The sequence below is a fragment of the Camelus ferus genome, chromosome 5, assembly GCF_009834535.1.
Source record: "Camelus ferus isolate YT-003-E chromosome 5, BCGSAC_Cfer_1.0, whole genome shotgun sequence".
NCBI lineage: Eukaryota > Metazoa > Chordata > Mammalia > Artiodactyla > Camelidae > Camelus > Camelus ferus.
In genome coordinates, this window is record NC_045700.1 from 56248881 (window position 1) to 56268454 (window position 19574).

Sequence of the window (19574 nt, forward strand, 5' to 3'; positions counted from 1 at the left end):
TGGTAAATGGGGCTAGTGGCAGGACCATGGCTAATGGGGCTGTGGTCTACTCCTTAGGGGTACAGAGCTGTTTCTGGGTCTCTAATCAAGACCATAGTTGGCAAGTCATCCTCTTGGGCACAGGCATGCTTTCTCAAAATGGCTTTCCTCAGTCTTGGAATCCACTAGAATTTCACAACTTCCTACTTAGATACCAAAATTCCCACAAAGGCAGTTTGCCCATTTATGGTTGCCAAGGTATTATTGCTGAGGGAAGATATGAATGAGGACCTCTTATTCCTCCATTTTGCTCACTTCATCAATTTCTTCTTTTTTGTCTTTTGTCTTGTATCTTTTCTTTTCATAAAGTATTATTTCAATTTTTTTTCCATTTTCTTTCCTTTTATCAAGGTAACCTAGACAGGAGAGGCAGACATGGCTGGGGTAGAGGTAACTGGCAGGATTGGAGAATGGTTAAACAAAGGAGTCATGAAAAATAACTAAATCTACTAAAGATACTGGATACCAGAAGGGAATTAAAACACAAGAAAGATGAAGACAAGAATGAAGCCTGTGGCACTGGATTGGAATTGGATAAACTGGTGTGAACTTATATTGTTAATAAATGGAGATGAACAAACAAAGAAACAGGTATAGGTCTGTGTGTGTGTGTGTGTGTGTGTGTGTGTATCTTCACTCTTTCTACTGAAAACACTTAGAAGCGATGAGCATATTTAATGTCTAGGGGCTTTTTTAATAACAGTTTCAAAAACAATAATAGTAACAGAAAAGAACTGGGATTGAGAATGAACAAATAAGTAAAGAAGAAGGTAAGATCATTTTTAGAGTATAATCACAATTAATAGACTTTAAATAAATAGAAGGAATAGTAGAATTAGAAAAAATCAAAATTTGGTAAACATCATAGTCATTTTTTTCAGGCAACTATCCTCAGTGGATACTAAAACTCATGGATGGAAATGTTTTGAGCAACAGATACAACATAGTCTTAAAATACCTCCCACGATTCCACTTAAACTGATGGCACACTTTGTTTTTGTAGAAATTTACAAACTGATTCTAAAATTTATATATAAATGGAAAGGGTCCCATATATTTAAGATTGCTTTGAAGATGAAAATCAAAGCTGGATATTGTACAACACGAGATAAATCAATGGTAATTAAGAGAGTGTGGTATAGGTATGAGGACAGAGAAAGAGCTCAACTGAACAAATGGAAACACACTAATTCACACTAATTCATATTTTGTCACCTGGTTTATGTCAAAGGACCACTGCACTGAAATAAGGAATGGTGTTCTTTTGAAAAAAAAAATGATGGATCAGTTGGAATCTGTATTAAAAAGAACATGCCTTTATACCAACCACACACAAATAGCAATTCCAAATAGATTATAGACCTAAATTTGAAAGTTAAAACAATAAAACCTTTAGAAGTTAAAATAGGCAAATATCTTCCAGACCCTCAAGTAGACAGCAATTTCTGAATAAGTATATAAGAAACAAATATTAAATAAAAGATAAACTGGACGTCAAAAAATAAGAGATTCTGTTCATCAAAAAACATGATTAGAGTGAGAAAATTAGGCCACAGAGTGATAGAAGATATTTGCAATACATGAAAACAACAAAGATTGTATCCAAGTCCACAAAGAACCACTACAAATCAATAATAAAAAGCAGACATGCCAGTAAAAAGTCAAAAACTTGAACAAACACTTCACAAAAGAGGATAAATAGCTAATAGTATATGAAAAAATATGCACTATTAATAGTCATCAGAGAAATGAAAATTAGATACCACTGCATGTCTACCAGAGGGCTAAAATAATTTTATCAAATATTAAAAGAATTGTAACTGTACCAGATTATCTATCTCTTCTGTACCCGTCTTTACCACAACCTTGGTAAGAATAAAAATTGGTTTTTCTGGAATCTTCTTCCCTACAAGCTCTAGGTTAGAATTTCCCAATGAAAGTAATCTGTATGAGATTTGGAAGGCAGAAATGAAGCAAAAACCATTATTTTCAGAGATCAGCCATGGTGCCTTAATCAGAGTGACACTGTAGATGTCTTTAAGGTTCACACTGTCCCACTGTGGCAAGCTTTGCAGAATTCTTCATAAGCTCTCTCTTCATGCTCCCATCTTTGGCTAGATGCCTCCTATTACTGGCCTGCCACTTGAACAACAGCTTTTCCTCCTGCTCCAGTGCTTTAGGCTGAAGTTGTTAGTTATTGTTTCACTGATCATCCAGCTGGTGCATTCCAGATGTTCATACTAACTCTTCCTGCTTTTGTATAAGCTCCAATTCCTTTTATTAAGCCCCTCATTCCTATAAAAGTTTAATGGCTCATTTTTGCTGAGTGAGAAGCCACATTGATATTTTACATATCGAAGTTTTCCAACTTTACTGCCACATTCACTTTGTTATTAAAAATAAGAATAGAATAACTTTCTGAGATTTCTTACTTAGATTTCAACTTTAGATTTCACTTTTCATTAATTTTTAATAATGTAACAATCTTCATACTTTTAAAGGTACGGCTGCTTCCTTTATCAATCTAGAAATCCTTGGAAACTTCACCAGGTAGTTAGTAAACTTGAATTACTTGATACAAGAAAGATTTTTTAAAATTCTTGCACTTTGTGAAGGTTACAGAAAGGGTACCTTGTAATAATTTTGGTTTTAAAATATATTTTATGGAAATAATGCCATTTGCAGCAACATAGATGGACCTAGAGAATATCATACTAAGTGAAGTTAAGCCAGAAAGAGAAAGAAAAATACCATATGATATCACTTATATGTGTAATCTAAAATATGATACAAATGAACTTATTTATAAAACAGAAAGAGACTCACAGACATAGAAAACAGACAAACTTATGGTTACCAAAGGGGAAAAGGTGGGTAGAGAGACGAAATTAGGAGTCTGGGACCAGCAGATACAAACTACTATATATAAAATACACAACAAAAGTCATACTGTATAGCACAAGGAACTAATTTCAATATTTTATAATAAACTATAATGAAAAAGAGTATATACATATACAGATATATATATTTGTATCTGAATCACTTTGTGGTACACCAGAAACTCACACAACATTGTAAATCAACTATACTTCAATTTTAAAAAAATAATAAAAATTTATTCTTTAAAAAAATTAAATGAAATAAATAAAATATATTTTATGAAGCTCAACAGCTATATATATCAAGATTTTACAATGACAGAATGATGCTAATCACCAAAAATAAAAAAAGTGTTCTTATTTAAGATTAGCTGCAAATGAAGTAGGAATTTAAATGTGTTATCTTTACAGCTTTGGACAAGCAGATACTCATTGGTAAGTTCCTTCTTTAGTGGTAAAATAGTCTCCAAATAGATGTGATGAAAATACTATCTTTCAAGTAATTTTTGATGAAATCTGATAAAGCACAGAAAACTGCATTATTTGAGTAACAATGAGGAAAGTGAAAGTTGCCCAAAGAAACAGAATATGCATTTAACTCTTAGGATCACAACCAGGCATTATGTATTCAAGTTCTCATAATAATTTTTGCTTCCCTAGAGGGAAGAGAAAAAAACTAATGTAAAGAGGAAAAGGAGGAAAATAACATTTATTGAGGGCTATCTATAAACCACTGCACAGTTTCTTCACATATGCTATCTCATGTTTTTAATAATGATTATTTAAAATAGATATTGCTATTATCATTGCCATTTTATGAATTAAGGGACTGAGGTTCATATCTCATCAGTTAATAGTTGGTAGAGTAAAGGCAAACTGAGAACCATCTTGTATGAAAGCTTGTTGGGATTTTTTTAAATTAGTTTGACGAAAGTAAATTATTCTTAAGAACACACTAATATATAAGAACTCTAGAGTAAGAGAAGAATCACTTTCTAATTCTGTAAACTTGAACAAGTTATTAACCTTGAGATAAAAAAAAGATTCCATTCTCAAATCAGATTTACATGAATCAAAGACCTTATCCAATATAAAGCTTTCCTAATAATTTCAAAGATACAATCAATTAAGAAGAACACGTAAGGCAGAAAGAGGCCTCAGAGTCTATCTGTATCCACCCTGGTCCTTTCTGTTAAAATGACTTTGAAAAGAAAGGACCAGGGTGGATTGGATGTATCATGTATATTATACATATATTAACTTTAATTATTATATATGTATATAACATATACTTCATATAGTATATGTTATATACATTATATGATTATATCATTTATCAGTATAACATATTAAAATATGATACATATATCATATGAGATATATATATATATATAGATATATATCTCTATCTCAGAGTAATTAATGGATAAAATAATTGAGTAATGGAAGAGAAACGGATTGCAAGTTATCTGCTTTTGTAAAGGTCCAAAGAGCTAATCCATGTAAAGCACTTAGTACAATGCTGTTAAAACATTAATAATGCCAATAGAAATTATTATTATCATTATTGGCTATACTCTCTACATTGGGAGTTTATAAATCATTGACAATAATGTAACAAGAACAAAGATGTGCTTAGTTTTGCAAAATGCAAAACTGTTGGTACCCTCTTGCATTCATTTTTGGTCTAATCACATAGTGGAAAATATCTTCGTGAAAGCATATTTTAACAAAAAAGTTACAAGTCATAAATTACTATCCAGGTATTCAACAAAAGAAATAAGGAATGAGAATAAGTGGGAGAGGTAGGAGAGAGGAAAGGAGAAAGAGTAAAAGAATGAAAAAAAAATCAATAAAGGAAAAGATTAAGATAATTTAATCTATGGTAACATTGTTATGCTAGAGTAATACACAGACTTTTGCTAGTGATTTGACACTAAATTTCTTCTAAATATTTAATTCAAAAGTACATAATAGCTCACTTTTATTTAACAAAATAAATGATAAACATTACTTCTTCACCTTTCAATTGCATTATTTAGTATTACCAACTAAGAGAAATTATAAAAACAATTATTACTACTTTTTGTAATACCAGTAATCATCATGCAAAGATGTATTTACAAGTCTATATTTTTGTAGCAAAGCAAATACATTTTATTACAAAACTAAACTGTGAAATGGATTACATTTAAAGAAAATTTTTACATTGCATGCTTTTGATAAAACATAGTGCAAGCATCTGACCATTAAAAGCTAATTTAGGCAAATCAATTGCTTTATTCTTTCTAATACTAAACAAGAAAAGAAAGAGACCTGGAAAAAGAAGCTTAATAAGCTATTATCCAACACCCTAAAGTCCTCCATTGTAGGGATTGCTTTTCATGACAATTGTTTTTACATAATTATCTACAAAAATAAGTTTCAATGATTACCAGGGTTACCAAAGGAAAATACAATAAATTTAAAATAAGAACAAATCTAATGTATTTCCAATATTCGGACACATCAGAGACTAATAAGATCATGTTTGAAATGAAGCACCCATATAAATGAGAGCACGTGAAAAACTCAATCCTTAAATGACAAACTTTTTCTGAAATGTCTTCCCCTTTTCACTTGAAGAAAATATTTTAGTTTTTGTTTCTTCAAGATTTCAGCAAGAAACAATGGCTCTGATGGTGTCTTAATGTTGGCCAGAATTTTTAAGAGAGATTACTCCCTCTTCCATATGCACTCCCTGGGCCAGAATAAAAATATTACAAGCACATCCTTATGAGTTCATAATGGAAAATAATTTATTAGTACTTTCTGTGTAAAGATATCAAAGAAATCTAGAAGCATTTATAAGGCAATTAAGACCTTTAATAAAGTTAAACAAGAAAGGGAATGAGAAAGAATCTTAGTAAACAGCATAAAATAATTTGACTGAGTAGAATATACATATTATTTGCGGTAATAAGTAAAATAGGTTAATCTATTAAATTTTTAAAAAGAAAATTTCAATTGTCCCACAAAACAAAGCCCAACTACCTTCTGTATTTTGGAGTTATATCTAAAATTGGTTCAGAAGGATTTACAATAAAGTGGTAGGCAATGTCACGCCAAACGTATGCAAACACTAACACAACAGAAATGTGCTCCTAGTATCAGACAGGTAGAACTGGAAAGTCTCAAAAGAAAAAGCAAAGAATTGAGAGGTTTTTTTTCCTACAGAATGTCCTCTAAGGTCTTTTTTATTCCCACCTTCATTACTTTTGAAACCATACTAAAGATAAAAATTTTCTTCAGACTGTTCACTATTTAGGTGAAAAATTAACCGACCAACCAAACAAAAGCCCCACAACTGATAAGGTGTTTCCTGAAATAATCTTGTGATCCCCTTCAACATCAATATAAATGACCAGCCAGCAGAAGACGATAAGGATGTAGTAATGTTTTTAATTGGTACTTATTCTGAACACTTATATTAGAATAGTTTTAATATCAACTACATGAAATCATTATTTAATATCAACTACATGACAATTATTCTATGTTAATAAAAAAATTCTCTTAATTCACTATTATAAGGATAAAAAGTAAAAAAAAAATAACCACAAATAGAAGCAATTATTATTTAAATGAATATTTATTCTTTAACAAAAATTGAAAAGAACCACCACATTTCTATGGTGATTGCACTTAACTGTAATAAGTGTGCTTACTGATAAAAATTAATCTTTATTCTAGTTTGTCTGAGTAGAATGGATCCAAAGTAACATGCTTGGACAGCATAAAGCATTATGTTCTCTTAAGCTCCATGATTTAATGGAAAATTGATAGAAGAGTTGAATTACAACCTTAAATTTTCCATTAATCTACTAGCAATTTCGGAAGACTTCATTTTACTAATTCCCTGTATCCTTATTTGTAAAATAAAAGTGTTAGTTTAAATGTCTAATACCATTTTCTGTTCTAATTTTCTGAAGGGTTTTCACATTTTAGCATCTTTTACTGAAATATAAATGTTTATAATCCATTATCTTGTGTCACTTTCAGAATTTCCTTCCTTAAAGTCATAATATATACATTATATATCATATATTTACAAAGCCAAAATATGTCAATTATATATCTATAATTAAAACAAGTTTACATAAAGTAATACTCTTGCTAAATCTGAAACACACTAATTTCTATTCTTCTCTCCTTTATCTTTAAAAATATTTCCTTGATCCACCGAGTTAATTTCACAAGTAACTACCAGTTTCTGATCCTCCATTTAACAAACTAACTACATCTTTATGCATACTAGCAAGCCCTGAACTTTGTATAATCCTCAGATACTGATAGGTTTTATTAGTATCACTGTATGAAAGTGGAACAATAATTAAAATATTCTGACATAATCAAAGAAAATATGCAACAGCTATTACTACCAATTTAATTATGCACTTATAACTTAAATAAACAAATCAATGAGAGCAAAAGAGAAATGACAGGCTATAACACAGTTTTTTGTTTGTTTTTTTTTTAGACTACTCTATAGCTCACATTTTTAATGTGGTGTAGGGAAACAATAATTTAGGGATTTAAAATGTGCGATGCTATCCGAAAGAAGATAGTGTCAATTAGAAGGATTACTGCTCACAGATGGATGCAAAAATAAAAATAAAAATTAGAGATATCCGGAAGCAAACATTGGCAATGTCGGTTTAAGGAGTGACTGGGGGAAAGATAACTGATTTACTCATTTACCAAAGGGGTATTCATTGAGTCTTTTCTATTCAACAATAATTACCGAGCACTGATCTAATTACTGAAGAGTACATTGAGCAATATAGAAAAAAATCTTCCCTAAAGAATTTTCATTTCACTGTGATGAGAGAGACCCATGTCTTCACATGGTCTTTCCTCTGTGCCTGTATCCTAACCTCCTCTTCGCATAAGGCTACCAATCATATTAGATTAAGGCCTATTCTAATGACCTCATTTTAACTTAATTACCTCTGAAGGCCCTCCCTCCAAATATGATCACATTCTGAGATACCGGGGGTTAGAATTCCAGCATAGTAATTTTAGGAGGACACAATTTAGTCCATAACAAAGTCCAAAGTTTTCAAGGTGGCTGATTACATAAGCACCTGCTCTCCAACACAAATCAAAATCCCAGTGCCCAGGTAGAAAGCATGTGCCCAGCATAATCTACACTCTTCCCAGGCCGTCTAGGTACAGTGAACCCATGAAATCAGTTAGGGAATGGCTCAACTGCCAAGTTCCCAGATGCCAGTCTTGAAAGAACCTTGTAAGCAAGATTCACCAAAAAGACAGCAGGCCCAGGCCCACTGTATTAACCCTTGTGTACACAGTCAGGCTGACAAGTTCAAGGTTATTTTTAATTTGTAATACATTTTAGACTGTATATACACATATATTTATTATGATTACTAAATATTGCTTTGATTTTTAAAGGAGCAAAAATTACAGTATTTTGCAGGTTAGTTTATAATAAGCAATTTGGCCGCAACTTTCCTTTTACTCATCCCCTAAGCTTATATAACTTTAAATGCATGTAACAGAAAAGTATCCAGTGTTTTGCTTAAAGTTAGCATAGTAAATATTTCAAAATTCAAAAACACAGCGTGAAAATTGAGAGAAAAGAATCTCTACTGTCTCTGAAACAAACAAACAAATTAGAAAAACTAGTTTTAAGCCATTACTTGAAAACACAACCTCTGAGAAACATCCATCCAGGATAGAAAGTAGATGATAATAACAGGCACGTACCTTATCAGATCTCTGTCTGTCGGAGGATAAACTAGTGTAACTGCTTTGAGGAAAACACAGCAATATCTACAAGAAAAAATAAATAAAATCAATACACCCTTTAATCTAGGAATCTATATAAAAGGATGCTTAATATAATTTTTGTAACAGAAAAAAATCTAAAAATTCATAAATACAAGACTAGTTGAATAAATTATGGTAATTACAGCATTACATACTATGTGTAGTTTAAAACTAAATTAAATCACACTGTGCTCCTATGGAATGATCTTCAAAATACATTGCTCACTGAAAATTGAAAACTAAATGCTTCATAGAATATGTTTGCATGTGTATAATGAAACACAGAGTACTGTTGTTTGCCTCTGGGTTGAGAGTCCAAGGATCTGAGAATAAGGGTGAATTATTTAACTTTTTATTGTTTAGATTTTTCCCCACATATGTTATTATTTACCCATATAAAATTTCGCCTTTTATGCCTCTGAGGGACACCAAAATGATTAAATCAATTAATAGGATGAAATCTGAGAAGGGTTATCATAGAAATCAATACATCTTGGAATTCAAGATAACATAAAGGGTTAGTTTGATAATTCAGAATCACAGGACTCAGAAACCTTATCCAGTATCAAATGTTACTAATGATTTCAAGGATACATGTAATTAGAAGGCACAGGTAAAACAAAGAAAGGTCCAAGACCTCAAGCACAGTTCCCCAAGTACTACCATTCCATGTCAGATGAACTCTGACCCAAGTTAACAGATGAGGTTTCTGTGAGGAATGCGGGTTACCTCACTTTCATAGAAGGAGCCAGTTAGATTATGAGACATGTATATTTTATATTGAGAGGGTACATGGATTGTGTAACATTTTCCAACCAGTCATTGTCCATAAATCCTTATATTCCAGTCTGTTTACCATAAACAACTACAGACAATTAGGCACATCCTGTGAAAAGCATTCCATAGAAAAAGGCCCTTTTGCTGGCAAAAGCCTTTGTTGTTACTGTTGTTGTCGCTGTGCCAGCTGGGCCATCATTAGAATGTTTATAAGGGGACTGGTGCAGGTCACTTGCTTTCCTTCTTGCCCTGGAACAGCTCCAGTGAAGGGAAATACTGCAGATCTGCAACTTAACTTTTTCCATCCAGAAAACAAGGGAAAGCTACCAAGGACTGGTTGATCAACCATATTTACATTAGAATGAGAGAAGTAGTTAATTCTTAAGGTCCAAGAAAGAAATTAGTATTTAATTCACAATATGGTGAATTTACATTCTTCTGTATTAAGCACAGAGATTTGTTAAAATGAATAAAAATAAAAATAGACATTAATAAACAAATGAATGGGATCTGGGTGAATTACTGAAATACGTAAAATAGTTTAGAGATTGTATCTTCAATACCTGAGATAAAATCAAGGAGAGAAATTAGTATATCCATCCTTTTATAACCTGTTCCTCATGTCTCCTTCAGTTTCTGCCAGGGTCATAACGGTGCACAGTATAAATGGTGAAGCTACACCCACGTAGTTTTCTACTCTTCTCCCTAATTTTATACTAGCGAAGTCCAACATGAGAAGCATAGAAAACTATGTACACAGTTTTTCATGATTTAAGGGGAGAGGAAATTGGTGGAAGTTGGTCAAAGGGTTCAAACTTGCAGGTATAAGGTAAATAAGTACTGGGGATGTAGTATGCAACGTGATGAATATAGTTAACACCACTGTATGGTGTACAGGAAAGTTGTCAAGAGAGTAAATCCTAATAATTCTCATCATAATGTGGCCTGAGAATAGGTTGGAACCTATTCTCACACAGGGAAGAATTCAAGAGTGAGGCATAGTAAAGTGAAAGCAAGTTTATTTAGAAAGATGACACCCCATAGGGAGAATGTAGACCATCTCAAAAGGCAAGAGGGAGAGAGAGGTTGAGAGGTGTGGGGTTTTCAGTTTAAAGTAAAAGTAGATACACACTCCATAGACAGAGTGTTGGCAGACTCATAAGCCAGAGGGACCATGAGGTGCAGGGTTGTTAGTTTTTTATAATCTCGGTAATTTCACATGCTAACAAGCCGGAGGATTATTCGAACTATGTTGGGGATGGGACGGAGAGTTCCAGGAGCTGGGCTCCCACCCACTTTTTGACATTTTATGGTCAGCCTGGGAACCACCATGGTGCCTGTGGGTGCACCACAAAGCCCAAGGTCTGCTGGAAGTCGAAACTTCAGCCATCTTGGTTCTAACCAGTTTGTCCTGTCCTCAGTTGCTGTCATTACTTCAGTGGCTGTGCCCTGCCCCTTTTCCTCCTGTCTCAATAAGGACCTTTTTTTCCTTTTTCTTTCTATTGTAGCTATATAAGATGATGGATGCTAATTAAACATATTGTAGTAATTATTTCACAATACATGTTGTACATATTAAATTTATACTGTGATGTATGTCAATTATAGCTCAATAAATTGAAAAAAGTTAAGATGTAAGCAATTATTTTATTTTAAAAATGATGAGGAGAAAGAATAACATTCTGCTGGCTAAGAACTCCTTAGAACTTACAGCCAACTGCAAAGCTTTATGATAACAGGCAAATAATTTCTCCAAGCCCAATCTCCCATTTGTAAAATGGAGATTGCAATAATGGTCTCACAATGTCAATAAAAGGATTTAATGATACACACCTTGCTAGCTGCCTACCACAATGAATGGTACATACTAAGCATTAGTTATTTATTGCTATGTGACAAATTGTCCCCAAATTTAAGAGCTTAAAACAACAAACATTTAGTATCTCACAGTTCCTGTGCCTCAGCAGTGTGGGCACAGCTTGGCTGTGTACTTTTGGCTCAAGGTCTCTCACAAGGCTGCAATCAAGCTGTTGGCCAGGGCTGGTATTTTAAAAACAAACCACAGCTACCTGATTAATAAACAAAAATACTCATTTTTTCTGGATGATATTTTCCAAACTTCTTCCCCCAAATATACCAAATGTATATATTTCCGTGAATAACAGTGATTGGGATTGTGGGGGTAACATATTTCAACAATTAAAATGAAAAGAAATACATCTATAATAACCAGAAAGTCTAGTCCCTCAATGTCTCTATGATTTTACCTAGAAGATGTGGTACAGTGGTCAGTACTACACTAACTGGGGCAGGCTGCCCATTACTTAAATTAATCACGTCCCTATTTTGGGGGAGAGGGGAGGTAATTAGGTAGGTAGGTAGGTAGGTATGTATGTATTTGAATGGAGGTACTAGGGATTGAACCCAGGACCTTATGCATGTTAGGCAGCTGTTCTACTACTGAGCTATATGCTATCTCAATCATGTCCCTATTAAAGTCACTCAATCAAAGTAATGCTAATAATAAAGCTATCATTGATTAAGCATCTCTATGGGCCCATGCATTTTGTTAGTGTTTTTATCAATTTAACCTATTTAATAACGCTATGAGATAGGGGTTATCATTATGCTAGTTTTAGAGATGAGGAAACTGAAACCAAGAGTTGAAATATATCGGATTTAAACCCTAAGTCTGCACTATTAATACTGCACCCCTAGTGCTTCCTACTACCAAGGAATTTCCTCGCCTGTGATGTCTTGTATGACTGGCTACCTTAAGTTTTATGCTGTCCTCCTCTGAATGCTTATATTGGAAATATGTTTGAATATTACTTTTTAATATTTCACTGTGATGTGCTTGTGCCGTCACTTAAATATATATATATACATATACATTGAGAATATATGAATAAAGATCCCAACAAATATTTATTTTGGTTCCCTTCTTTCTGCATGGTCTGAACCACTTGATAAATCAGGAATCTCTTCCGAATCAGCTTTTCATCATCATTAAATATTATATCATCATAATACTAGCTGTAGTATTTTAAAAATAATTAAAGTATAATACAAAGTGTTTAAATGGGGAGGATACTGGATATTGGAAAAGAAAGACATTTCGTATTATGAAAGGATACTGTGTGGTCCTTACCATATCCTGTGTGTGTGAGTGTGTGTGTGTGTGTGTGTGTGTGTGTGTACACATGTGCATGCACAAACTTTATTTAGCAGTGACTAAAGGAAGGGTAGTCAAGAAATACTGAGCAGCCCTGGACACCACTGACCCACGGGATCCAAGCAATATAACTCTATAACTCTCATCAGAAGCACCTAGAATCTTACTGAGGATGTAAGACCCACAGGAGGAGCTCTAAGACATCCATGTAAAAAAAAAAAAAAAAAAAGCATCGTCTAACCATCTGGAGGATGAAAACAACATTTGTAGAGAGTGGTCCAGCAATCCCAACCATTCCAGCCATCCCAGCTGAAGTCCTGGACATGAGAGTGAGGTCATCTGAGATAATCTGGCCCAGACAAACAGAAATGCCAGCCAACCCGAGAGTTGTGAGGAATAATAAATCAATGTTTAAAGCCATTAAGTTTTGTGAACAGTTGTTATGAAGCAAAGACCAGTAAATACTGTCTCTGAAAAGACCCCAAAGTTCATAAAAGTTCAGACACATACTCCTCTAACATTTCCAAGAAAGCACCAAATCCTTCTCAACACAAAAACATCATGCTTTTCCTGCCTCTCTATTCTTGCTTTCCAAGTGCTTTCCTTATGAAAAGATGTGGTTTTTTTTTTCAGGGAATTCACTTACTTTTCCGGCTAACTATTCCCTCCAAATCCAAGCTTATCATCTACCCTTGTTAGCTTCAAAACAGTGATTGTTCCCTTTAACTCCATTGTTTAAAAAGTGGGTGAGATAAGGAGAATCCAAAGTTATGACAGTGTTGACTCAAATATCTCTTTAACCCATTCTCTCTTCTTCATTCCTATCGTTTTTGACTCATTATTGCAGGACCTGATTGTTTATGTGATTATGTATCATTAGGTCTCCACGGCCTTCAGTCACACTCCTGAATCCACCCCCTATACTGTTGCCAGACTTACCTTCTAAAATGAGAATTTGCTTAAAACCCTTCAGTGGGTTCTCATTTAGGTCTGCTTTGGTCAGGACAACAAAAATACACTCAGGACTCACTAAATTCTTGCTAAGCACTATGCTAAGTGCTATCTTTCCATGTTTCATGTCAATGGCAATTAAGACTGATGATGGAATTACGTTTGCTCATCAGCTGACCTTAAAGAAATTATCCTGGGTCATCTAGATGGGGCCAATGTTTAAAGTATAGAAGATGGAGGCAGAGGTCAGAGTCAGAGAGAGACCTGAAGATGCTACACACTGGATTTGAAGTGGAAGGAAAGGAGGCTTCTAGACCAGACAGAGAGATTGTGCCCTACAGCCTCCGGAAGAATGCAGCCTTGCCAATACCTTGATTTTAGCATAATGAGATTCATTTCAGACTGCCGACCTCAATTATTGTAAGATAATACCGTTGTGTTGTTTCAAGCCACTGAGATTGTGGTAATTTCTTATAGAAGTAACAGGAAACTAATATAGGGACCAAGTCATAGAGGCTGTTACATGCTTTAAGTCTTCCTGAGGGCAACTAAGGATTTAATGCAGGGGAGAGAAATGGCATCAAAGATCAATTCAATAAAAGTTGGACTGCTGGGATGAATGGTAGCAGGGAGATTTTATAAGGCTGTGGTGCTCATACAGACTGAAAAAAAAAAAAATGACTGGTTTAGTTGGCGGAGTACTATAGAGACAGACAGGAGATGCCCAATTAATTTCATGACAAATTTAGAAGGACTAAGAGGTCAACTGAATGTGAGAATTAGAAAAAGGAGAAGTATCTAGAAGGATTTCTCAGTTTCTGGCTTGGGTAGATACTGATATTGTCACTGAGATGGGAAATTTAGGAAGAATAACACCTTTGTTTTGTCCTATTTGCATGAAAGGAGTGGGTTGAGATTACAATACATTGAATTTGAGATAACTGTGAGACATCCGTGTGGCAGTGGATTATAACCCAAGATTAGATTTCAAATTTAGGCGTCTTATGCATATGCATGGTATTAAAACAAATATAGCAGATGTAAAAGTAGAGTGTATTGATTAAGAAAATACCTCTGGGGCCACTATTTAATAGGGATTGTCATTCTTTAATCTTTGGAAAAATGGGGTAATTTTTGACAAGGCTGTTACAAAGATTAAATTAGTGAGTAGCGTAATGTCTGGAGTTAGCAAATTTTCAATAAATGAAATGCCCCAGAAATAACAGAGGACAACAGTAGGCAAAGGAATCTAAGGGCTAAGTCCACATTCCTGACAGTCTCTGCCCTCAAAACCCTCAGAGTCTAGTTAGCTCCTTGAAGGACCGGGGCCATATTGTTCTCATCACTGTAATCCTAGTGCCCAGCTCAATGACTGGCCCAAAGGAGTCAAGCACTTTATGAATTTTGCCTGGATGTGTTAGGCAGTTAGATAGAAATGAGCACTGGGCAAGGGGAGAGGTAGGAGTGGGGAGCAACCCAGAAAAGAACAGTACACTTGTACTCAGGATAAGGGGCTTCAAAAACTTTTTACTTTCTCTAAATGAAGACCAGCGAAGAAGCCTGCTAGGATCAAACGCTGCATAGTAGAGAGAAGGACCCGGCTTAACTTGACTCAATGCTCACTATAATGTAATTAATATCCCAGTTGGAGCCCCCTCCGGAAGGTTTCTCTGTGTGCATCATGGGTAAGAACATGCACAAAAGAGATGGGAGTACCTGAGAAGAAGGACCAGGAGCCTTCAATCAGCCTGAGCACAAGGAATGTGAGCCCTCAATCAGCCTGAGCTGGAGGAACATGAGCCAGTTAATCAGCCTGATCACTCAAAGAACCTGAGCCGTGAATCAACCAATTATAAAAACGCCCCTAAGCCAGACTGTAAGAACAGGAAAAACAAAGGCCAGCGCCATTTTCCCTCTCTTGGTCTGGCCCACCCCTAATGCTCGGGGGTGTACTATATTTTACTACCTTTTTACTTCACTAATAAAATTGTTTATATCACACTCTTTGTCTCCCATTAAAAATTCACTAAGGACTGAGGTAACTTGTATTCCCCTCCTCCCGGTAACAGATGTTTGTGAGGAGAAAGAAGGATAAATGGGAAAGCAAGGGAGGCAGAGAGGAGGGAGTGGGAGAGAGCAGAGCTAGAAATGGAGGAGGACGCCTAGAGGAGGGAGGAGGACAGTATGCCACCTGGACCTGGAGTGGGAAGAGGTTATGGGACCTGGGGATGGGCTACGGGCACCCTGGCTCCAAGGGAGCACATGTAGAAAGCCAGAGCCTCTGGCCCTAGAAAGCGCTGTACAATCAGGCCTGTTTTGTTTGTTTTCCGCAGGAAACCAAACCTTCCTGGAGGTTACGAGAAATCAGCCAGCTAACCTGCCAGCAAAGCTTTGTACGTTTGATTGGGGTTCGGTTTGACTGAGTGCTGTGGGTATCAGAGAGCAACAATACTTCGCCCTTGCTGCTCAGGCGCCAGGCCCCAGTCCGGATTTCCGCAGCTCCGCGGCGCTCCGGCCTCAGGCGCGAGGGGCCGGCCCTGGGGGGCGCGCTGCGCGTCCGGCGCCCGCACGTTCGGAGCCTGGAACGCCGCGAGGGCGGGCCTCGGGACGCGAGGTACCGGCCACTCCGGGTCCGGTCGGGACGGAGGGACGACGACAGGGAAAGGGTGCGAGGGGAGGCGGGAGGGAAGGGCGGCTATGGAGCTGTACCTCAGCGCCTGCTCCAAGGCTGCCAACGTCGCCGCCAGCAAGACGGCCTCCAGCGGCCTTGCCGAGGACAGCCAGCAGTGCGGAGACGTGAGTGGCAGCCAGCCTGGAGTCGTTGTCCTCCTCCGGGCCCCTGGCCTGGGGGCGGGGCGGGGCTGGCCCCCGGACGAGTCACGTGCTGTCCGTCAGGCCCGTAACGCCCGCTCCTGGCGTCCTCGTGCGGCGCGGCCGGCGGCGGCGGCGGCGGCGGGGCCAGGGCCGGGGCCAGGGCCAGGGCCAGCGCGGCTGGGCAGGCACTGGCCGCGACTGGCTGGTAACTCGGGAGGCGGGAGGCCTTCGGGGCTGCCTGGCAGGGCGGGCCCCTCGGACCCTGACTGTGTGACTCTTCGGTTCCTTTGGTTGGAGTAGCAGAGATTGCTTTAAACTAAATGAGTAAAGGAAAGACCAAACTCCCAATATATCTGACAGGGCGTGCAAAAAACCCACCTTCCGGGGGTCGGAGCGGCTCAACTACTGGATCTGCCTCTTGGGGTCAAGCTGCCTCTGATCCCAGGAAGCAATACTTTATTCTATACTACGAAATTAAGTGAAAAGGTAAAGTAATTTTTAATTGTCTACTTTGGTTTTTGTCCTTTTCTACTTGCTGTTGAATTCAGGCGCTAGCTACATCACACAGAGTTCTTAATTAAGGGAATTTGCACTGATATTTGGGGGGTCGGGGGAGGAACATAATCAAACCCATGTCTAAAGGTATTGTTTGCGATGCATGCCAAGTAACTTCATCTAGTATGGTTCGGACAAAATTATGGGCTAGAAAGTTTAGATACTCAGTTCTGTCTGTCTTAATTTATAATTAATGGAAGCACGCTAACGTTATAACACGTCACATGTACCTAATCAGTGAGATTTAATTTACTTAGAAGCGTGTTTAGTTGAAAGGTGGAAGGTTATCTGTACTGGCTGGCATTTAATTTTATGTTGTGATTTTAACCAGTAATAACTTGGACAGAACTCTCATTACTGAACAATTTTCTTTGTTTTATTTTGAGCTGAATTCTGTTTCACACACGAAGTGAGGAGAAAAGAGTTGAAATGACTTACCGGGTTTAGTATTTTAACCTCATTTTAATATAAGAAGGCTCTGTCTCCCTGAGGAGGCTCCATGATTTGCTCCAGCTGCCCGTCCAGTCTTTTCTCCAGTGCAGAGCCTCAGCTTTTTCCAGTTAGGGTCTTGTACACCTACTCACATAAACCATGTTAATGTTTCTATGCTTCCCAAACCTGGCATATCTTCTGCTCTTCTCCCCAGCTGTGAATTTGGGCCATCTTTCAAGATTCCTTCTCAACTATCACAGTCCCCAGTTAGCTTATATTTCCTTAGAATTCGCATTGCCATTGAGTATAATTTTACTCAACACTAATTTTATAATATCATCATACTGGGTTACAGTGTATACTGCCCTCATACCCTTTTATGTTTTTAAGTCCTCAAGGCTACCCCGACCTTCAAACCTCCCCATTCCTTGACTCAGTAACTCATGCTGAAGGAGTTTCCATGCATTTTTTCTAAGTGGTTGCTTTGATCAATATTGCAAAAATTCTACAAGGAAGAATTCCGAGTGACTGCTCCTTACCCATCTACTCTCTATGATGTCATCGGAAATGAGTAGGGGCCCTCTATATTTGATGCTTGCCAAATAAACATGATTTCTTAAAGTAAATTTTGTTTGGGGGGACATACATAATTTCCCATTTTAAAACCAAATCTATACTAGAATAGAGCAAGTAGACTTCAAGTATACCCACCTCATACAGTTTGATGGAGTCACATCTGTACAAGTCATCTGTCTTTAGGCATGCTTGAAACTTGTATCACTTCTCTTTAATATGTAAAATTAACTGTCTTTTGTCTGCTTCCTCAAATATATTGTTTGCTATGTTACATTTTCTCTGTTGAATATTAGTTGTCGAATACTAGTTTGTCAACTAGTATTCGACAATTCTTTATGACATTCTTTATGACATTAATTTTCCACTAAACTCTTTATTTAATCATAGGCATGATTTCCCTGAAGACTGGATTTGTGCTATCTTTCTTTTTCTTTTAGTACAATTTCCTCAATGCAGGCATGCTTAATATTCAAACTTGTAGTTTCTTTCTTTTTCTTTCCAAAGGGAAACCAATTATTTTAATTGACAACAGAAGGGTTACCCTGACACTAATTAATGGATTTGTATAAAAGGTGTTGTTTACAGGTCAGTAGCCCAGGCTTGCTCTTGAGAAACATATGTCATCAAAGCGAAAATTCGGCATCTAAAAGAAGTTGAACAGCTAAATGTCAAATCTAAAAGAAACAGTCTACTCCTTGACTCATGATTGTTGATTGTTTCCCTTACAGGAAAGAATCGGGCTTTATGCCTGGTCCCACTGAATTCAAGACATTGCTCTATAGAGTCCCCCCACCCCTTGCCAACCTGCCTTTTTTTTTTTTTTTTTTTAATTTGCCTTATCAAGGAGACACTGGTAATTAGGCATTCCACTTTATGACTTAGGCCCCTTGGAAGAGATTACAGTCTGGTATTAAGCAAGAGGCCAGAAACTTACCAAGAAAGCTTTTAAATGGATAAGGAACACTAGCATCCTGTCAGGTTCCTCTAGGTTGCCCCTTTACTGACAATACACAGCATCCTCACATTTACCTTGAGGGAGTTCATTTTAGGGTCCCACCCAGCCAGGCTCCTGAGTGGTCAGAATCTGACTGAAGTGGCTACTGCCAGACTGAACACAGAGGTCACAAATTGGTACCCGCAGACAGGTCTGGATTGGTGAACAATGTGTGGGGTCATAGAAATTGAATTGGATGCCTGCAAACAGGGCAGGTACTCTCAGGATTGTCACATCTCCCACACATTCCAGTTGCCTTTCCCTTGAGCCAGTTCCTGCTTTGACATTACTTTAGACTGAATTTCTGTTGTTCTGGCCAAGAAAACCTAAAGAAAAACAGAGATAGGATGCAAACACAACATTTGGACAACTTCCACACATACTTCCATCCTCCCTTTTCCCTATTAGGGGTTCCCCATTACTCATTATCACCATCCTGTTATTGAAAAATGGACTAAGTACTCATACCAAAAAAAATTAAACACTCTCTCTTTGGTAATGTTTTAATTTACAAATGAGATTAAATAACTCATCTGGTAATGGATAT

At 36.7% G+C, this 19574-nt stretch overlaps 1 protein-coding gene and 1 long non-coding RNA gene across 2 annotated transcripts in view; one reads left to right on the plus strand and one right to left on the minus strand.

Moving 5' to 3' along the window:
• LOC116663701 overlaps window positions 1-16489 on the minus strand; it is a 387788-nt gene extending 371299 nt beyond the window's left edge. Inside the window, exons 1-2 of the long non-coding RNA XR_004319985.1 lie at window positions 16366-16489; window positions 8691-8756 (exon numbers count right to left, since the gene is read on the minus strand). This is a non-coding gene — a long non-coding RNA (uncharacterized LOC116663701). The remainder of the gene's footprint in view (window positions 1-8690; window positions 8757-16365) is intronic.
• FSIP2 (fibrous sheath interacting protein 2) overlaps window positions 16354-19574 on the plus strand; it is an 87916-nt gene continuing 84695 nt past the window's right edge. Inside the window, exons 1-2 of the mRNA XM_032479887.1 lie at window positions 16354-16452; window positions 16831-16956. Of these exons, the coding sequence (XP_032335778.1) occupies window positions 16354-16452; window positions 16831-16956 (225 nt within the window). The remainder of the gene's footprint in view (window positions 16453-16830; window positions 16957-19574) is intronic.